The sequence below is a fragment of the Anabrus simplex genome, chromosome 9, assembly GCF_040414725.1.
Source record: "Anabrus simplex isolate iqAnaSimp1 chromosome 9, ASM4041472v1, whole genome shotgun sequence".
NCBI lineage: Eukaryota > Metazoa > Arthropoda > Insecta > Orthoptera > Tettigoniidae > Anabrus > Anabrus simplex.
In genome coordinates this window covers 78,992,297-79,014,650 of record NC_090273.1, presented here as the reverse complement: position 1 = coordinate 79,014,650, position 22,354 = coordinate 78,992,297, and the positions used below count along the sequence as shown (strand labels likewise).

Here is a 22,354-nt window from a genome sequence, read left to right as displayed (position 1 = left end):
GCCTATGTAACCTATGAGGCCTAGAAATGTCTTCATTTCCAATCTGTCTTTCTTTGTTCATGCATGAAGCCTGGATTTATTTGAAACATCTGTTTCATTCATTAGTTTCTGTGTAGCATATAAATTACTTTGTTGCACGATTTCATTAAGTATATTATTGTCACAAAAGGTGGAATAACATTCAAATGGCATACAATCACTCATTGCAGTAACATATGTATCACGTGACAGGAAATAGTGCATGATTACCTACTGGAATTTTCCAGACGGGAACAGTTTTTCTTTCTGATGAAATGTTAGGGCCTACTACGTATATCAGAGACGCTATTCTAAAAATTTATTTCACTAGATGTTGAGACACTATTCGGAACATTTATTTCAATAGATGTTGACAGTTTGTTCAAAACTTCATCCTGAAAACTACTGGAAATATCACTGGTTTGAAATAATACAGTTGCATAAAGTAGAGGAAACTTTCATTGAAAATAGTTTCCTTCTGAGTGGAAAAGGTAAAATTTTTGGCAGCTTACGGTAGCAAAAGGACGGAAGAGCCTCCCTGGGTCAAGCGGAAGCGTGCCAGCCTCTCACCGTTGGGTTCCATGGTTCAAATCCTGGTCACTCCATGTGAAATTTGTGCTGGACAAAGCGGAGGCGGACGGTTTTTTCTCTGGGTACTCTGGTTTTCCCTGTCATATTTCATTCCAGCAGCACTCTCCAATATAATTTCATTTCATCTGTCATTCATTGATCATTGCCCCAGAGGAGTAAGACAGGCTTTGACAGCCAGCACGATTCCTATCCTCGCCGCTAGATGGGGGCTTCGTTCATTCCATTCCTGACCCGGTCGAATGACGGGAAACAGGCTATGGATTTTCATTTGGTTGCGAAAGGACAGGGCACATATATTACTTTTATTGGCCTAGAAAAGGCATTTTATAAGATAATCTTCGGGATTTTGCCGTGTCAGAGAAGACGAAGGGAAATTATTTATGGTTCACGGAGACTTTGCTCCACGTCTTTGTAAGAGAGAATATGTCTGTCCGCTAGAAAGACTTCCCTGACAATGGTGGTTTGAACTTCACACAATACTTGAAGTTCTGGCCGTGCTCTTAGGGGCGCACAGCTGTGAGCTTGCATTTGGGAGTTAGTGGGTTCGGACCCCACTGTCAGCAGCCCTGAGGATGGTTTTTCGTGGTTTCCCATTTTCACACCAGGCAAGCTGGGGCTGTACCTTAATTATGTGCCCTGTGCTCCACGCCGGAGTGAAAGGAATTAAGTCAAGTATCTTAATTAAGGCCACAGCCACTTCCTTCCCACTCTTAGCCCTTTCTTGTTCCATCATCGCCATGAGACCTATCTGTGTTGATGAAATGTAAAGCCAATTGTAAAATAATAAAATTGTAAGTGGCACTCTCATTTGTCTCCAAATGGCTCACTGTGTGCTAGCATTCTGAGTGGGAAACATTGACACTATCTTAGCTCAAAGTAAGATTTTTCCTGTTCAATGTGTGTGTGTGTTTTTTTTGTGTGAAATAGACAGCAAGGTCATCAGATTAATCAAAGGTGATGGGAGAGTAATATGGTAGAAGAAGTAAATAGTAAATAAAATGCAGCAAGAGACTAGCAAGGACAAAAGAATAGATTGAAGATGAAAAGTGAGTAGAAAAATGGAAAAAAAGAAGAAACTATGTGGGAGTCAGGAGTGGGGAAAAAGAACCTACTACAACGAAGTTGAAGAAACAAGAATAAAAAGAAGTAAGAATTAACACAATAGCAAATTCACACAGATTATGAAAGTATGACACATAGCCTAGAACAAACCTTCTAGTGATGAGGAGCATATGATTTTGGAAAAAACTAAAACTAATTAATGAAAGTGAAGGACGGAGAAGAGAGCTACCTATGTAAATCTTGAATGGCTTGCAACTACATATTGCTTAATTGGTAGCCAGTGTCCTTGTTGAAATTATTAGTAATTTTACATATTTGTACTACTTCCCATATGATCCTAGAGCTGTTGTGTTTTGTGTGGGTAAGAGCTCAAACATCTTGGAGCACACCATCATGACCTGACAATAGGGCATGCTCATCTATTGCTGACCTGCCTGGCTGTTTGAGATGGATAATTCTTTGGTGTTCCATGATACAGGTCCCAATGGACCAGCATGTTTGGCCAATGTATACCTAGCCACAAGTACAAAGAATTTCGTACACTGCAGGATGTAACAGTGGAGAGAATTTTGCTTTGCTTTTACTTAAACCGTGTTAAATTTTTATAATGGTACCAAATATGGTTTTTTTTACTGTACTTAAACAGTGAAATTGTTTTATAACTGTACCAAATGTGGTTTTAGTATATTGCTTGCGAAGAATCTTGGCAGTTCTGTAAATTGTGGATGAAAGGAAGGTATGCAGCTGTTTTAGACGGTCTAGAAAATGGTGAAGTTTCTCATGATCTTCTGTGTGGACCCACAAATATATCATTAACATACCTCCGCCAAATCATCGATTTGACAGACGCCAAAAAAATAGCCTCCTCCTCAAAATGCTCTGTGAAGAAATTAACCACTGCAGATGAAAGTGGACTTGCCATAGCCACACCATCTGTTGTAACCGTACAACAGGGTTACAGATTTCATTCAGCATTTATTATTATTATTATTATTATTATTATTATTATTATTATTATTATTGTTACCGTGTTTTGGTGGTAGTTATGCATGAAAGAAGGTGCGGGGTGGTGAACGGGTCTCAAGCTACTAAAGTGAAATTAATTTTAAAATTTAACAAGGTTATATTTTCTTTTCAAAATTAGGTAACAACAAATAGAACAGGTACTTAGTAGCCGAAACACGATTGACAAATACATTTACATAGGTACCCCATTTGGGGCTTCAAAAGTCAGAAACATAATTCTTGAGCAATGAGCCCAACCTTACAATGAACACCATACAACAAAGGGGCCGAAAACCCCCAAACATGCCAGAAACATCTGCTTCCAATTACATCCAAAAGCCTCCTTGAGGCAGAAACACAATTTTCAAAAAGGGCAACTTCCCCCTAAAATACAAGCCTATCATAGGCCACTCCGAACTCCACCTTTAAGCCGTCCTCAAAGGACATATACACAGGGGCAAAATACCCAACCTACTGAGGTCTGTTAAATAACAAGAAGATTAATACATGACCTCTAAAATACAATTTGAGAGGAGGCGAACTTGCACTCCTAATACACTTTGCTTAAGACCTACTTGGCACTAGGCCGTTAATACAAGGGCTAATCCCATACTACAGAGGTGACTTAATAGCAATTTACATTACATTACGGAAGAATTGGTTGAGAAAAATAAGTTCACCTCAGGACGATGTGAGTGGGAGCTCGAGAGGGTTAAGCACTCTCTATCCCGATATGTCGTTTTGAAAGAGAATATATGAAAAGAGTAGTTACATTTTAGGAAAAGGTTACATGGTTGAACGCTCAGAACCCGCCCCGAAAGTTAAACTGCTGAGCTAGCAAAGAAAGAAGTTATTAATCGGCCATTACCTTGTGTTGAACGGCTGGAGAAGAAAGAGGCGCTTCCCGCCCCCTGCTATGTACTTAACACACTGAAAGATGGAACACAAGTGGCCCGGAGACCCGAAAATCAGCAGTTTATATCCTCTCGCGGAAGGTTCTAGGCGTTAGGGGAAAGAAAACACCCTCCCACAAACTCTTTATTGGGTAGGACCCCGCAACAGATTCAAGTTGGGGGAAGATACACCAGATTGGTCAGAAATTAATAGAAGAAATTCGGGATTGGATACATTCATAACAAGGGGAAGAAAGGGGTAAATATTGCCAACTTAAACAATGACAGAAAGAAATTTAACAAAGAACAAACTCTTGAAATTAAATTTTCTCCAAAAAAAAATAGTTCTTTGACTCCGCACTAGGTTGCACTATTGTAGATCTTCAGTAGTGTCCTCTAGAAGAGAAAGTTCACACTTCTTACTTCAAGCGAAACAAAAACACCTCAAAAGTGACACAGTTCTAAAACTCCAAAATTTACAGGTAGTGACATCTTCTGAGAAGGTAGAAAATTAATACCGTCAATAAAGTTCAGACTTCCTCCAGCAGAGGAGTTTTAACTGGCGCGCATTTAAATTAGCGGCGTGGAGGTGTACCACCCGGTACAGACCTCCCCCCCCAAAAGTTCCTCCAAGGGGTAACACAGAAGAACATAAACTTTTGTTTGAAAATAAGGTCCAAGTTTTGATGTTGATATTAAAATAAATTGCAGAAGTATTTGAGAAATTTCTTAATTCAGTTCCAAAATTTTTGTTGTAATTGGTAACGTAAGGTTTTTATGTTTGTAGAAGGCGAATTTCTGAAGATAATCTTTTAAAAGGTGATGAAAAATTTTGCAATGTCCACCAAATTTGTTGTTGAATTCCCAAGTGTAGTCATCTCTTATAGTGACTGTCCATGTAGTTGATGTAGGCTAAGTTGGATGGCCAGACCGGCCGTTGCAGCTTGCGTCCAAAGGAGGCCGCTCGGACCCCTCAAGTACCCTGAGATACCGCTCGCCCGCACTATGAGGGGAGCAGAGGTGTTGAAGCACGCCGCGCCCGCGGTGAACATATACAGGCCGCGGGCAAGTAGCAGGTCGTGCGCCGCACATCAGCCTTGGCCGGGAGGAGAGCTCCGGCTCGCCGTGCACACGTCGTCCTCGCTGGGGCCGAGGGGGCCCGTCCTCTGCTCCAGTAGCTGCACGGCGTCGCGCGGCTGCGGGGGCACTGAAACATTAAAGCTTGGCGGCAGAATTGTGTTTGACTATCATCTTCTTTGAGGGTACAGGCTTGTGGAGAGGTTGAGGGGCCAGCGGCGTGCGGATATCCATGGCATTTACTCAAATCAAGCCACAGTGTGGATTGAAGCAGGAGACGGGAGCGTGGTAATGGCCGAGGCAAGGACAGAATGGCAGTTTAACGGATCGGGGAAGGTTTACAAGAAATGCTTACATATAAAATAAAATAGAAGGAGCAGAATGCCTTAAAAGTTGAACTCAAAAAAAAATATAACCTTCATATTCCTTTCAAATTATATGAAGCAAGTTGACACAAAATTTACACTGGTTTCACCTGTGACAGGTGAACCCTAAATATCCTCTCGGTGGCTGGATTGCTTACTAACAACGTAACCGGGGTGAGGAAATCGAGAATTATACAAGGCCCATGAAATCTGGGGGCAAGCTTGCCCGCGGGAACAAAATTTTTGACCATTACTTGGTCACCTACCTTTAAAGGGGTGGGTCTCCGTCCACGATCATACCTTTCCCTAACCTTTTCATGAGATACTTTAAGATTAGCTTTAGCCTTCTTCCAAAGATCTTTAATGTTATCCGGATCTATTGTCTCGGGTAGAATGTCGTTCAGAGACCAGAGGTTAGAGAGCGGCGAGTTGGGAACAAACTTGAACATCAAAGAAGCTGGAGTAAACTTGTGAGATTCATGAACCGCCGAATTCAAAGCAAAAGCTATCCAATGCAGGGACGAGTCCCACCTGGAATGATCTTCATGATGATAGGCAATCAGTGCGGACCTGAGATTACGATTAACCCGTTCAGCCAGAGATGGTTGAGGGTAATAAGCAGAAGTGGTTACATGAGAGATGGATAAGTCAAAACAGAATTTACGAAATAAATTAGATGTAAAAGCCTTAGCATTATCAGATACAATATATTGACACGGACCAAAAGAAGCAAAAATAGAATTTAAGCAGGTAATGGTAGACTGAGCGGTAGCCAGCTTAGTCGGAAATAACCAAGAAAATCTGGTAAAACCATCTACGCACACAAAGATGAACTTGTTGGCATTTCCCTTTGACTGGGGGAAGGGTCCTACATAATCAATATACAGGCGTTCCATGGGGCGCGATGCTTGATGCGAAGACAAGAGGCCTACCTTGGTGGACATGGTTGGTTTACTGAGCAAACAAGATTTACAAGCTTTTACAAGTTCACGGATTTCACCGTCCATACCTTTCCAGATGAACATTTCACGAATCTTTTCACGAGTTTTAAAGATACCCAGATGCCCTCCTAATGGGGTCTCATGATAATACTTGAAGATCATAGGTACAAGAACCGCTGGAACAACAACTTTCATCAACTTATCATGCCTCGAAGGGCAACATAGAACACCATTCCTCAGAACATAAGGGACAGCATGTTCCCCAGAAGAAAGGGTTTCCATTATCGGAGCCAGCGTCGGATCTTCACGTTGGTATTTCTCAATATCCCTAAAAAGCATGGGAGCATCTGTTAAGATGGCATTAACACCAGATAGTATGGACTCGGAAGGTGATGAACTATCGACCGGTTCGTGGGTCTCGACGTCGTTATGAAACATACGGCTGAATCCATCAGCAACAACATTTTCGGTACCTCTGATATGTCTAACATCAAACTGGAAGGCGGAAATACGAATAGCCCAGCGGGCTATACGACCAGTACGACGCGGCCTACCTAAGACCCAGCTTAGGGCTTGATTATCTGTTTCCAGGTCGAATTTGACATGTTCCAGATAGAGACGGAACTTTTCTAAGGCAAATAAGACTGCCAACCCTTCGAGCTCATAGATGGAATACTTGGCTTCTTGAGCCGATAGAGTCCTAGATGCATAGGCGATGGGTCGCCTCCCTAGTTCAGTCTCTTGAAGAAGGACTGCAGCTACAGCTGACGATGACGCGTCCGTTTGGACGATGAATTTCTTTGAGAAATCAGGCATAGCAAGGACAGGGGCATTACAGAGAGCTAATTTCAGATCTTCAAAAGCGGCTTGTTGAGAAGGTCCCCACTCGAATTTGATGCCTTTCCTACGAAGAAGGTTTAAGGGCGCCGCTCTATTAGCAAAGTTAGGAATGAACTTTCTGAAGAAATTCACCATACCAATGAACCTGGCGATACCTTTAATGTCCTTGGGAGGTTTAAAATCACGGATGGCCTGTGTTCTAGAATGATCGATTGCTACACCATCGGGTGACACAATATGCCCTAGGAATGACATAGAGGGCTTAGCAGAGGCGACCTTGGACAACTTAACGGTTAACCCAGCCTTACGAAGGCGATCGAGAACTTCTCGCAGATGATCAAGATGTTCTTCAAAAGTCTCTGAAAATACGACGACATCATCTAAGTAGTGATATAAGTACTCGAATTTGATGTCGGAGAAAACCCTATCTAGTAGCCTAGTGAGCACAGCTGCTCCCGTAGGGAGCCCGAAAGGCACGCGGTTGTATTCATATAAATTCCAGTCCGTGGCAAACGCTGTAAGGTGTTTAGACTCTTCGGCAAGGGGAATTTGATTATAGGCCTGATTTAAGTCCAAGATGGTGAAGAACTTGGCCTTACGAAACCATGAAAAACAAGAATGAAGGTCAGGAAGGGGCACAGATTGCAACACCACCTTCCGATTGAGAGCCCTGTAATCAATGACATGCCTGAAGCCTCCTTGGGGTTTCGGGACTAGAAAAATAGGCGATGAATACGCCGACTTAGAGGGCCTAATAATACCATCCTTCAACATCTGATCGATAATTTCTTTCAGAGCCTTCATTTTAGGTGGAGATAGCCTATAAGGTGGAAAACGGACAGGAATCGAATCCGTGACCTCAATTTTGTATTCAATAAGGTCAGTAACACCAAGAGTATCAGAGAACACCTCGGGAAACGACTGACACAGTTTGCGAATACTATCAGCCTGCTCCTCAGGTAGATGTCTAAGGTCTAACAACATCTCATCCTGGGTAGGCGAAATAGAAGAACATGACACAGAATTACACTTTAATAGTGGTATTTTACAACTAGAAGCAAATTTGAATGTGCACGACTTACTCTGAAGATCGAGCACAAGACCAGTGTGAGAAATAAAGTCCGCTCCCAGTATGATGGGGCAAGACAAGTGCTTAGCCACAAACAATTTAATTTTCCATGTAAATTTAAAAATACGAATTTTGACCAGTACGGAACCTAGAATTTCTAATGGAGATGAATTAGCCGAAACGTATTGAATAGGAGATGAGACGTAGTCAGGTAGTTTACAAACAGCTTTCAATTTAGAATACCATTCAGCCGAAATAATCGAACAAACACTGCCTGAATCTAAGAGAGCTGTTATAGGCTCGTTATTTAACTCAATCTTAAGAAAAGGAACAGGTGCGGGGGTATCCGCCACAATCCTAAGACACTCTTTGGGGCATTCAAGAGATGTATTCGAAGACTTATCGTTCCCTGAATTCTCGACCTTTTTGCCAGGGGCTGAGCCTTGGGAAGCAGAATTAGTTGACTCAGCCGCCGCCACTAGTCACTTTTGATTGTTGTTGGAAGTTACACCAGAAGTTGAGCAGGAGGGGGTGCTATTCGAATTGGGACAATTCTTTGCGATATGTGAGAAAGCCCCACATTTAAAACAGCCTTGTGATGAACCCGCTCCATTATTTGCCCTACTAGACTTGATCAGAGGACACTTGTTGCGCAGATGGTCAGGCGACCCGCAAGCATAACATTTACGGGGATTGACTGGTCGGCGAGGTGGAGGCCGAGTGTTACTAAAGGAAGGCGGGGGTTCTTTCGCGACACGCAAAGAATCGGCGTATCTAACTCCTTCCGCTGAGACGGCCAATGCTTCAAGTTCAGAGAAGGTTTGCGGACACGCCGCGAAACACAAACATGACCTATAGGGAGGTGAAATTCCCTCTACAATAGCCTGTACAATCTGATCTTCAGGAAAATGAAGGGCAAACACCCTAGTATAAAACTTAATGTCCTGTATGAAATCAGCCAAGTTTTCATCCAAGTGCTGTACACGATAATAGTACTTCTGAATAAGGGAGGACCTGGCCCTAGCAGGGATGAAGTTAGCTAGCAAGTGGGCATGGAAATCCTCAATAGATGATTGCTCGGCAATGGCTCTTACGATTTTATCAGAGAGAATACCAATAGCATACGGATAGATAATTTGCAAGATTTGACATGGAGAAAGAGAAAAAACAAGGGCATGATCCTGAAATTCCACTAGAAATCTTAAAAATGAAATTACGTCACTGGTGGTATTAACGGAAAACTTAGAAATACCTCTGAGCAACATTGCCAATGGATGAGGCAAGCTACTAAACCCGGGTGACATAGTAGGTAAAGGTTTCAATGGCAAGGAAGTTAATTCAGAACGGATGTTACTCAGCGATGCACGGCGTTCAGACTCGTTGTCCAATGGGGCAGAGATAGTTTGAGCAGCGATGGTTTTCCTATTTACTTCTCCCTTAGCAGGTTCTTCCTCGCTACCTACATTCACTATGGTGGGCTGATCAGATTTGGGAGGAACTTCCCCAGTTAACAATTGAGTGACCTTACTAGATAATTCGGAAATATTTTCCAGGAGCGTACTAGCTTCCTTCCTCTGAACGTCATTCAGTTTTAGAGACAACAGATCGTTAACCCTATTCGAAAAATGATATAGCCTGCCTTGCACACGCTTAATTTGATTAGGAGACGGATCATTTTCATCAAAAAAACTAATTACAGAAGCTAGCCCAGTAATATTCTCCGTGATCGTGGAAAGAGAGTCGTCAATTTCTTTCTCTCCCAAATTGGGGATGGAAATGGGCAAATCAAGGGACTCTCTAAGCTTGTTAGTGTCTATTGCAACCGTGCCTCCAGATTGCACATTTCTGATAGTTAATTCATAGATCAACTCCTCCTTGCGCAAATAGTTAAGAAGGAGAACATCGCGAGGGCCGGGCATGATGACAGACCAATTTTGAAAAGGTCAAAAAATTCCAGCAACTGAGAAAATGGTTAGAGTTCGGATCAAAACAATGTATAGCCGTCAAAAGGGGCTAAATTGAGACCCATTCAGCCACGCTCTGCTACCACTTGTTACCGTGTTTTGGTGGTAGTTATGCATGAAAGAAGGTGCGGGGTGGTGAACGGGTCTCAAGCTACTAAAGTGAAATTAATTTTAAAATTTAACAAGGTTATATTTTCTTTTCAAAATTAGGTAACAACAAATAGAACAGGTACTTAGTAGCCGAAACACGATTGACAAATACATTTACATAGGTACCCCATTTGGGGCTTCAAAAGTCAGAAACATAATTCTTGAGCAATGAGCCCAACCTTACAATGAACACCATACAACAAAGGGGCCGAAAACCCCCAAACATGCCAGAAACATCTGCTTCCAATTACATCCAAAAGCCTCCTTGAGGCAGAAACACAATTTTCAAAAAGGGCAACTTCCCCCTAAAATACAAGCCTATCATAGGCCACTCCGAACTCCACCTTTAAGCCGTCCTCAAAGGACATATACACAGGGGCAAAATACCCAACCTACTGAGGTCTGTTAAATAACAAGAAGATTAATACATGACCTCTAAAATACAATTTGAGAGGAGGCGAACTTGCACTCCTAATACACTTTGCTTAAGACCTACTTGGCACTAGGCCGTTAATACAAGGGCTAATCCCATACTACAGAGGTGACTTAATAGCAATTTACATTACATTACGGAAGAATTGGTTGAGAAAAATAAGTTCACCTCAGGACGATGTGAGTGGGAGCTCGAGAGGGTTAAGCACTCTCTATCCCGATATGTCGTTTTGAAAGAGAATATATGAAAAGAGTAGTTACATTTTAGGAAAAGGTTACATGGTTGAACGCTCAGAACCCGCCCCGAAAGTTAAACTGCTGAGCTAGCAAAGAAAGAAGTTATTAATCGGCCATTACCTTGTGTTGAACGGCTGGAGAAGAAAGAGGCGCTTCCCGCCCCCTGCTATGTACTTAACACACTGAAAGATGGAACACAAGTGGCCCGGAGACCCGAAAATCAGCAGTTTATATCCTCTCGCGGAAGGTTCTAGGCGTTAGGGGAAAGAAAACACCCTCCCACAAACTCTTTATTGGGTAGGACCCCGCAACAGATTCAAGTTGGGGGAAGATACACCAGATTGGTCAGAAATTAATAGAAGAAATTCGAGATTGGATACATTCATAACAAGGGGAAGAAAGGGGTAAATATTGCCAACTTAAACAATGACAGAAAGAAATTTAACAAAGAACAAACTCTTGAAATTAAATTTTCTCCAAAAAAAAATAGTTCTTTGACTCCGCACTAGGTTGCACTATTGTAGATCTTCAGTAGTGTCCTCTAGAAGAGAAAGTTCACACTTCTTACTTCAAGCGAAACAAAAACACCTCAAAAGTGACACAGTTCTAAAACTCCAAAATTTACAGGTAGTGACATCTTCTGAGAAGGTAGAAAATTAATACCGTCAATAAAGTTCAGACTTCCTCCAGCAGAGGAGTTTTAACTGGCGCGCATTTAAATTAGCGGCGTGGAGGTGTACCACCCGGTACAATTATTATTATTATTATTATCATCATTAATTGACCTGATTCATTAAATTTTATATTCTGATTTTCTTCATTTAGACTGTAATATAATTAGGTATCAGGCATATTATGTCATTTAATCATAGGATAAAGGAATTTTGTTTGTAATTATTCTGTACATAAATAAGTGAGTTTTTTTTATTTGAAATTATCATGCTGTGACTTGTAGCTGTGGGTAGGTGAGCTGACAGGATATTTTGCAACCAAGGCTATGTTTAACTGAGGTGGTATTAGGCAAGCAAATTTTCCGCTGACACATCCAAGGTGGTGACAGTTTATACACGTGGGGAAGCTAGTTAAACGCAGACTACTTTTGTATAGTGCGTGGCCATGTGGTTTTGATAGTGTGTCCGTATTCGCCAGCTACCGTATGTTGGTGTGGAAGGGATGACCAGATAGTAGGGAGATGAGTGGTCATCACAAGTTTATAAAAGTTGAGGTAAGAATAGTTGGCCCGTCTAAGAGTGGTGATCAGAGCTAAGAAGTGGTCTAAGTGTTCTAAGTGTGCTAAGAGGTGTTTAAAGGGATGGTCTAAGAATCATCGAAGAGGTGTCAGAGTAGTGGTCTGATCCGAGTAGAAACTTGTACTGGACTGATAGTGGAGCAGCAGATAGAACTAGCAATGGAAATGTATATATCGAATTTAACCGATATATGCAGTTAACAGTGTCATGGTACTTCGAATTCGTTATTGAATTCTACTATGCAATTTGGGAACTTTGTTCGAGATTTGAATCTAACGTAGACACATCTAACATCGCATAGAACTGTTGTATTTATTTCAACAGTCTCTATAGTAGCTATCAGGATGTGTGAAACTAGATAGTATGCCTGGATATTACAGGTTCTTTCAGTTAAGTTTTCCAATTTCTAATAATAAATATTGAGTGGATGTAATTGCATTGGAGCTTACTACACTCGGACAGGGAATGTAGGTCAACTCCAGGTTACATAAGAAGTTAAGATAACAGCAGACAGGATTTTCAAGTTCAACAGTCGTGTGTGCAGACATCCAGTAATTACAGCATCAGACATGTTATGCATTAACAACATGAAGAAGAATGTAATCAGCAGCGATATCATATTTCATTTCAAGTTTATGCCAATAGCTTTTCTTTATTTAGATTAAATTTTCTGCATATGTAACAACAAATCTCACAGGGTATATTTTTAGTGTTAAATTGAAGTACAGCAATCCTAGTTCATTGTGACTAGTCATTAATTCAGTTTTCTTTTAATAATAATAATAATAATAATAATAATAATAATAATAATAATAATAATAAGTGATTCTATTTCCAAGTACAATCCTCATTTGTGGAAATGCAACCGTAATCTACAATTGTCCTAATCCATATTCGTGTATATTGCCAGATGTGTGAGTTTATCACCTCACACCTTGAGAATAATTGAGATAAGAGGCATGCTGTCCGAATTTTGTTGCTTATTATAGCAACTGGTGTTCAGCCAATTTAAAGTATATTGTGTGAAGGAAGTAATAGTAAGTGTAGTGGTAGGAGTAGTCACACTGTCCATTCATAAAATTGCCGATCCCACAGGAAATAGTTGAAAGATGTGCAGTGATAAAATAGCTTAATAATGTATTCGGAGAACACATGCTCAGTGAGAAAAATGACCGAGTCACTTGGTGCTTTAGTGAACAAGGACTTCACAACAAAACTCCCCAGAAGTGCATTAGGCTGAATGGTTATGGTTGAAAACTTGTCAGCGAGATACAGGGAGTAACATAGGTTTCGGAACTTCCCATGAGGGGCTAAAGCAATTTGCTTAGATATTTTGACAGGCATACATCGCACTATCGGTCTGAGGCATCCTCTTTATGGACTTTGGCTAGTCCATATAATATTGGTGGCACTACATCTCAGGAGCATGTGAGAAGTAGTACAGCTCTTCTTCAGTGAATTCCTCTTCACTATCTGTTCTGTCATCACAATATTTTTTAGAAATGTAACATTCTGTTTTGTAACCAGAATTTTCAATGATAACCTTACTTGAATGATTAGAAAACAGGTTGTAGGTTTTCATTTTCAATCTTACTTAACTTCACAAAGGAAAATGTAATGTCCTATTCAATATTCTATGTCCTGGACATTAAATTTTCCTTTGTAAGGTGAAAACTGTCAATACGGAATGATTCTAATATCTTGTAACCTTATTTGAGCTTGTTGAATGTACACTGACTGACAGTGACAATGCAACACCAAGGAGGAGTTGTTCGAAAGGGATGAAAGTTGGGGAAAAAACAGAGATGGCACGGACGAATAATTGATGTTTATTTCAAACCGATATGCAGGTTACACAATGCGCACGGCATCGACTCAGTAGGATGTAGGACCACCGCGAGCGGCGATGCACGCAGAAACACGTCGAGGTACAGAGTCAATAAGAGTGCGGATGGTGTCCTGAGGGATGGTTCTCCATTCTCTGTCAACCATTTGCCACAGTTGGTCGTCCGTACGAGGCTGGGGCAGAGTTTGCAAACGGCGTCCAATGAGATCCCACACGTGTTCGATTGGTGAGAGATCCGGAGAGTACGCTGGCCACGGAAGCATCTGTACACCTCGTAGAGCCTGTTGTGAGATGCGAGCAGTGTGTGGGCGGGCATTATCTTGCTGAAACAGAGCATTGGGCAGCCCCTGAAGGTACAGGAGTGCCACCGGCGGCAGCATATGCTGCACGTAGCGGTGGGCATTTAACGTGCCTTGAATACGCACTAGAGGTGACGTGGAATCATACGCAATAGCGCCCCAAACCATGATGCCGCGTTGTCTAGCGGTAGGGCGCTCCACAGTTACTGCCGGATTTGACCTTTCTCCACGCCGACGCCACACTCGTCTGCGGTGACGATCACTGACAGAACAGAAGCGTGACTCATCGGAGAACACGATGTTCCGCCATTCCCTCATCCAAGTCGCTCTACCCCGGCACCATGCCAGGCGTGCACGTCTATGCTGTGGAGTCAATGGTAGTCTTCTGAGCGGACGCCGGGAGTGCAGGCCTCCTTCAACCAATCGACGGGAAATTGTTCTGGTCGATATTGGAACAGCCAGGGTGTCTTGCACATGCTGAGGAATGGCGGTTGACGTGCGTGCGGGGCTGCCACCGCTTGGCGCCGGATGCGCCGATCCTCGCGTGCTGACGTCACTCGGGCTGCGCCTGGACCCCTCGCTCGTGCCACATGTCCCTCCGCCAACCATCTTCGCCACAGGTGCTGCACCGTGGACACATCCCTATGGGTATCGGCTGCGATTTGACGAAGCGACCAACCTGCCCTTCTCAGCCCGATCACCATACCCCTCGTAAAGTCGTCTGTCTGCTGGAAATGCCTCCGTTGATGGCGGCCTGGCATTCTTAGCTATACACGTGTCCTGTGGCACACGACAACACGTTCTACAATGACTGTCGGCTGAGAAATCACGGTACGAAGTGGGCCATTCGCCAACGCCGTGTCCCATTTATCGTTCGCTACGTGCGCAGCACAGCGGCGCATTTCACATCATGAGCATACCTCAGTAACGTCAGTCTACCCTGCAATTGGCATAAAGTTCTGACCACTCCTTCTTGGTGTTGCATTTGCTCTGTCAGTCAGTGTAGTTTTAGCTACACCGCATGTTTCTGAAGACAGTTTGTTAAAATTTCATGCATCAATGAAAGTGAATGTTCCAAGAAATTATTTCAAACTTCCAGCGGTATTATAATAGGTATTTTGGAGAAACAGTTATGAATATACTGCATCTTTCCTTGGATACCGATTTTAGCAAAACATCCTGCTGCTTCCGTCTTTAAGGAATACAAAAATGTTTTCACTTCACTGAAATGTTCCACGTAGTATGACACAGCCTGTAACCACAAACCCCACAAAGTTGAAACTGGGTGAAGTAGGAAAGACAGTTTGGAAAGAGTTCAAGTTTTTTGAATTCTATTTGGTGCCTTACAGTCACGTTCATGCTAGGAACAAGAAGAGCCCTGTCTTTATATTGGCTTCTAGCACTTTCTGTGACACGTTGTAGATATGTGAGCATACCTGCCAACTTTCCCGATTTAGGCGGGAGACTCCCGATTTTCGACAGTTTTTCCCGCCTCCCGATTATTCTAATATTTCTCCCGATTTTAACTTATTTTAGTGAACTTTGAACATTTGTTTTCAAATCCCACCATTTCAGCTTTGTAAGCAAGTGGCCGAAGTCCTTTGCTCATTGGCCTCTTTGAAATAAAAAATTTCGACGTTTATTAATACGAGAAATGCGCACGAATGTGCGATGTTTATTGAAACCTGTGTATCGCGACGCGTATATTGACTGTCAATCTCTCGTTCTCGCGTGTTATGTTCCTGTTCGTTCGCATCAGTCTAGTCGATTCTAGAGACTAGTCGCTAGATTTGGAGTCTGTTTTAGTAATTTAGTGATAGAATTTCCTAATGATTTTAAGAGCCATTTGGAGACAATTCTGGCGAGTTTTAATTTATTACTTGATAAAAATAATATTGCGCTTCTCATAATCGCGCCGGCGCGAGATGCAGTATATTAATCTATGCATTTTCTAAGTAATGGCATCTAAGCGCATGACTGATTCACACGTCTGGAGCATGAGTTCATACTATTTTCGGTAGGCTTATCAGAGACGATTATCTCGCTCACATACTTCCTGTGAGCCTCATATAACAACAGTCGTGTTTTGAGACAATAAGTGTTATAATATACGGTACCATAGTACTCCTGTATTGCGTAAGATATGTAGAATAACCAGTTTTGAGCAATTGTGTCTCCTGATTCCTCCCGATTTTTCCTGATTTTCATCTCTAAATCTCCTGATTTTTGGCTTTGTAAAGTTGGCAGGTATGTGTGAGCAAGGCAGGTGAGGTAAACTAATTTAGGGTAAAGAACTTCAATCCAGCTCCAATACATAGAGCAGCATTGTTGAGAAATAACAGTACATTGTCATACCATACCCCTTGTGGTCACACGTAAGTTAACAAGTCATTTAAAATTTTTGCAATGGTTGAATGATTTATTCGGTCAAGTATTTGTATATTAAGAAGTTATCTGCTGCTTCCTTCTGTAGCACTAACTACAGCTACAGTACTGTACATGCACTGTTCTGATGGATCTGCAGTTTCATCAATAGAAATCCATATGTTTTTGTGCTTCAGTTCATCTCAAATATTATAAATTACTTCTTGAAAGCACTGTGAAGTAAATTTTTTGTACACTGTACATTTGTTTGGCACCCTTCTATTAATGTATTTTTCTAAAAATTTCCGAAGCTGCCCATAATTTAATTTCCACAATGAAATGTTGGAACTCACTAATACCACAGTCTAATATATACAATTGCAAAGCTCTAATAAGAGGAAGGTTCATCCACTTGATAGCTGGAGCGACACTAGCACCTCTAGCGGCGAGGTAGAGGCAACTTGCTAGCAGACAACAGGGAACGTATTACCACTACAGTCTAAAATGGTCATAACTTCTGAATCATTCATGCAAATAATGTCCTGACAAGGTTATTGTGATCCTTACGAGATAGTGGAGGAGGTCAAACGAGTTATTTCGATGAGGAGTTCGAGGATAATATCAAAATATTTATTTAATCTTAAGGAGTTATGTTTTTTTACCGCGGACTATAACATAAAATCGCTTCTTTTTTTTTTTTTTTTTTTTTTTTTTTTTTTTTTTTTTTTTTTTTTTTTTGCTAGTTGTTTTACGTCGCACCGACACAGATAGGTCTTGCGGCGACGATGGGACAGGAAAGGACTAGGAGTGGGAAGGAAGCGGCTGTGGCCTTAATTAAGGTACAGCCCCAGCATTTGCCTGGTGTGAAAATGGGAAACCACGGAAAACCATTTTCAGGGCTGCCGACAGTGTGGTTCGAACCTACTATCTCCCGAATACTGGATACTGGCCGCACTTAAGCGACTGCAGCTATCGAGCTCGGTAAAATTGCTTCTAGAGGGCATCCGGTTCGAAATAGGTATATACCATCGCTGACTTTTTTGTAGAGGGTTTTATGCTCTACATTTCGTACGCTTACACTTGGGGTCCATCGTTGACGGTTCAGGCAGCCAAGAAAGCAAGTGACCAACCATGTTAGAGCGCTGGCCTTCTTAGCCCAACTTGGCAGGTTCGATGTCGGTCGGTCGCTTGCTTCCTTGGCATACGCTGCGTGAACCGTCAACGATAGACCCCAAGTGTAAGCGTACGAAATGTAGAGCATAAAACCCTCTACAAAAAAGTCAGCGATGGTATATACCTATTTCGAACCGGTTGCCCTCTAGAAGCGATTTTATGTTATAGTCCGCGGTAAAGAAAAATAACTCCTTAAGATTAAATAAATATTTTGATATTATCCTCGAACTCCTCATTGAAATAACTTATTTGACCTCCTCCACTAATTCATAAGGATTACAATAACTTTGTCAGGACATTATTTGCATGAATGGTTCGGAAGTTACGACCATTTTAGACTGTAGTGGTAATTCGTTCCCTGTTGTCTGCTAGCAAGTTGCCTCTACCTTGCCACTTGGAGCGCTGTAGTCACAGTGGATGAAAAACATCATCAGAGCTTCGCGACTGTGTATATTAGACTGCTAATACTAAACGCAAGTCTTTGAAGAATGTATCACTTGAATTCGATTATTCACCTTGTAATTAGTTGTTGATTTAACTTAGATTTATTCTTAAGCTTCTCCTTATGCTGTGCTGTATTAATATGCTGCACAATGTCGTATTTTTTTCTTTGCAGAAACACTTTTCACACACCAAAAAAAAAAAAATTGACCATTCTCACTGAAAATATCACTACCAAACTCATTTATGTATTTGCTTAATAGTACTAATTGTGAGTTTTTTGTAGGTGGCATTCCTTTGCACCGATAACACATATTGCTGAACCAACACATGATGCACAACTAACACACTGCAGACTTGCAGTTGGGAACTCTGGGATTCACCAAGCACGTGACAATATACCATTGAAGCTTATTCACAGAAGAGGCTCAGCGGGGTATCTCCTAATTTTAACTATGCCATATTATTTCATATCATCTTCTACACTCTCGCCCTAGCTTTGCTTTCTAAAGCATTTGACTGAAATTACTTTTCTACTAGCTGATATAAATGAAATTGGGACTGATAAATGTCGGTTAGGAATAAAATATGCAATTTTAAAAATGTGACTTGTGGGCAAAATATGTTATTTAAACTAAAAATAATCAAATAAGCAAGCAAAACTGCTTTCCTGCAATATAAGCATTTATAAGCACTATTGAACATGGTGTGTTTAATGAACTGAGATTTATTCTTAACCTTCTCCTTTTTCTGTGCTGTATTAATATGCCTTGCTGTATTACTTAGATTTATAAGTTCAGAAAAGAATATGCATTTTGGTTAGAAATCCAGGCTCTACTTATCACTGAGATACCAAATCTAGAGTTGTATTTGAAAGGTAATTCTGCACATGTGATATCATCTCATCTTTGAACTTTTTGTACGATTTGTATGAAGTAGGAAAATTTTGCTGTATTTTAATTGTGGTGTAAACATTAACATTTTCTGTCCTGCTCCGTTTTTACAGGTGATGAATGTAGATGACCATGGAAATCGACTGAATCCTGGTCGGCTAGAGATTACCGATACTGATCTGGTCTTGTATCAACGTCGCAAGCCACCAGTGAAATGGCCTTTGCGGTGTCTAAGGCGATATGGATTCGATGCCGAACTCTTCAGTTTTGAATCTGGTCGTCGTTGCCCCACTGGTCCTGGTATATATGCATTCCGCTGTCAGCGTGCAGAACAATTATTCAACCTTTTGCAAGCTCATATCCAGGTTCGCAACAATGCCGGTGAAGATGCGATCTCCCGTGATTTCCCCGTGCCATCTAACCCTGGGCCTGCAGTCCCGTCGAGAGTGAGTGCATCAGGTGAATCGAACTATCTGGACCCAATACCTGTACGTGCAGTCATTCGTAATAATGTTCCTACCAGCTTACGATCGTTGTCTCAAAATGGAGGAGGTTCAGCAAGATTAGACAGTGTTGGCAGCAGTAGTAATGGTCCCTTGAGCCCTCTTGGTACAGCTTCTCCCTCACCTCCTCCAGTTCCTTTACCGAACCCTGTGCCCTCCAGTAACCCCAGTGTTTACTATGCTAATGAAGAACTATTTTTGACGAGTGGTGCTCCTATGGAAATGAGTGAAAATAACAACTTGAAACCTGTTCGTCAGTCATTTCCTGTTAGTGTCGCTGGTACAGTTGCTGACATTACTGGAGAAAAACCTATTTCTCGTCTCAGTATTGGTAGTGGGGATGGTGTTTCATTACCCATTCCCAATGATGTGGCATCTGTTCGTCCTGCAGCCTTCACATCAGCTTCATACGTTAATGTTGATCTCAACAGCAGTCCGTTATCCCCACCTTACCATGCAGACAGTGATGGAAGCTATGCCATGCTAGAACTGACAGCTGAACAGCAGCAAGGGCATTTGTACATGAACATCATACCTGGTCGTGAAAATGGCATGGTAGCCACTTCAGATCCCCTTCCCACTCTGGGTCGGATGAAATCCTGTCCTGGAGGAGTGCAACCTTCTCAATATGACTGGGAGAAAGAAGAAGCTTGGCACTGCTATGCAAATCTGGAACCGGGAGAAATCGAGGTGCCTCGTAGCTACCTTCCAAAGCGACACTCGGGTCCATCAATCATGCAGCAAGTTTCCCATTCACAGCAAAGTGTTTTGACTCCCCCTCCCAATCAGCTGCGTCAAGTGAATTATATAGTATTGGACCTGGATCAAAGTAAATCAGACTCTGTATCCACGAGTATCAACGGTCCTTCACACCAGCAACCAACATCTCCCCTGGGCTCAGTTTCCCCTTCTTCGCTTGTTCCCCCTCCTGACTCACCCCATAGGGCATCCGAAGGTTATGCCACAATTGATTTCAATAAAACTGTTGCACTTTCTCACTCTGTCAATCCCAGTATGGATAATGATAGTGAAGGATCCCGTAAGACTAGGCATAATTCAACCATCAATGACTTGATTGCACCACCCACAAGACACAGTTCATCAGAGTGAACAAACGGCTCAACTAGATGTTACTTGGAATACTCACCAAAATTGAATAAGGATATATCTATTGCTACTTTATTTTTTTAACTGCCTGATTATATCATATGTAAAAGGTAAATAGAAGGGTAAAAGAGATTGTCCCAAATTTTAGAAGACTACACCCATTGAGTTTGGTGGAAATATCTTCCATCTTTGCTGAGTAAGAGCATCAATTAAGATCGCTTGAGGGTGATGTATTTTTGTACATTGCTGTGGTGGTGGTTTTTTTACTGCAGCTGTGAAAATAATGTACTGAGTCTTCTGTTTTTCTTGTTGGGGTACTCTTGAGTTGTATTGAAGGTCTGTCATCTTGGATAGCACACTTTCCCCATACCGTTATCCTAGCGATCCGGTCTTTTGTTTGCATATTAATTGTGTTGCTAGTCTTAATCTTGTCCATACAACTGTTCCATAAAATCTACATATTTCTCATTTAATTTTAAAAAGGCTGTTTTTAAATTAAGTACTTGTATGTCGTGGTCTTCATTGTGATCTGTCTTGTAATAGATACTGCGCTCCATATTTAACTGTAACTCTGCAGCATTCTTGATATGAGTGATGTTGCTCCCCCACCTCCTCTCTCTTTAATGGCACAGTATTGTAGAATGTGCACTGGAAACAACTACTACTAGATTGGTTTTCATATCACAGGTGAATAGGACATGATAGCCGAGTGGCATAATCACTAGCTTCTCACCCAGGCAGGTGATGACAGATCAAAATCTGGCCTATGCACGTGAAATTTTTAAAATGAAAGGTCACGTCCCTTAGTTTGGATCCCAAATTGGAAATTTCGTGGCTAAGATCACGATATCAGCAGTCACATAAAACTAACCACCTGCTTTATATCATAGTGAAACTTCACTTAAATGTTTTTAAAAGGGGCCAATGAACTTTTTGACATGCATAGAAAGTAAAAATTACAAGAAAACGTGAATGGTTAATATAGGCCTAAGCAATAACAAACGAACATTTCATGAACAAAAATAAAATGAAAAAAGATCAACCTAAAATATTGTTAAAATACATCGTTGCCTGGGGTGCCTCTTTTCTTAGAATGTTATATTAGACTACTTATTCCACAAGGAACCTAGTTCATAAAACACTCCATTGAATTTAACATGGGAACAACACGACTTTTAACATACTGTTTAACTTTCTGAAAAGCATCAACTGCCTCACTAAAAGTATAGGTACCGAGCTCGATAGCTGCAGTCGCTTAAGTGCGGCCAGTATCCAGTATTCGGGAGATAGTAGGTTCGAACCCCACTGTCGGCAGCCCTGAAAATGGTTTTCCGTGGTTTCCCATTTTCACACCAGGCAAATGCTGGGGCTGTACCTTAATTAAGGCCACGGCCGCTTCCTTCCCACTCCTAGCCCTTTCCTGTCCCATCGTCGCCGTAAGACCTATCTGTGTCGGTGCGACGTAAAACAACTAGCAAAAAAAAAAAAAAAGTATAGGAATGTTCAGGAATGACTGTCCATTGTCAGCTGCTCCATCACTTACACAGTCTTCATCTGATTTAAGTTCTTCCCACCGAGTGAGTCGGCAGCATGATTAGGGTTGTGTAGCTGTGAACTTGCATTCAGAAGATGGTGGGTTTGAATCTTTTTTTTTTTTTTTTCTGCTAGGGGCTTTACGTCGCACCGACACAGATAGGTCTTATGGCGACGATGGGATAGGAAAAGCCTAGGAGTTGGAAGGAAGCAGCCGTGGCCTTAATTAAGGTACAGCCCCAGCATTTGCCTGGTGTGAAAATGGGAAACCACGGAAAACCATTTTCAGGGCTGCCGATAG

General features: G+C 41.7%; 1 protein-coding gene across 2 annotated transcripts in view; it reads left to right on the top strand.

Moving 5' to 3' along the window:
* LOC136880797 (fibroblast growth factor receptor substrate 2) overlaps positions 1-22,150 on the top strand; it is a 32,596-nt gene extending 10,446 nt beyond the window's left edge. For both annotated transcript variants that reach the window (XM_067153327.2, XM_067153328.2), the window contains exon 5: positions 19,024-22,150. In XM_067153327.2, coding sequence (XP_067009428.1) covers positions 19,027-20,523 — 1,497 coding nt within the window. In that variant the 5' untranslated portion in view covers positions 19,024-19,026 and the 3' untranslated portion in view covers positions 20,524-22,150. The remainder of the gene's footprint in view (positions 1-19,023) is intronic.
* The last annotated feature ends 204 nt before the right edge of the window (positions 22,151-22,354 follow it).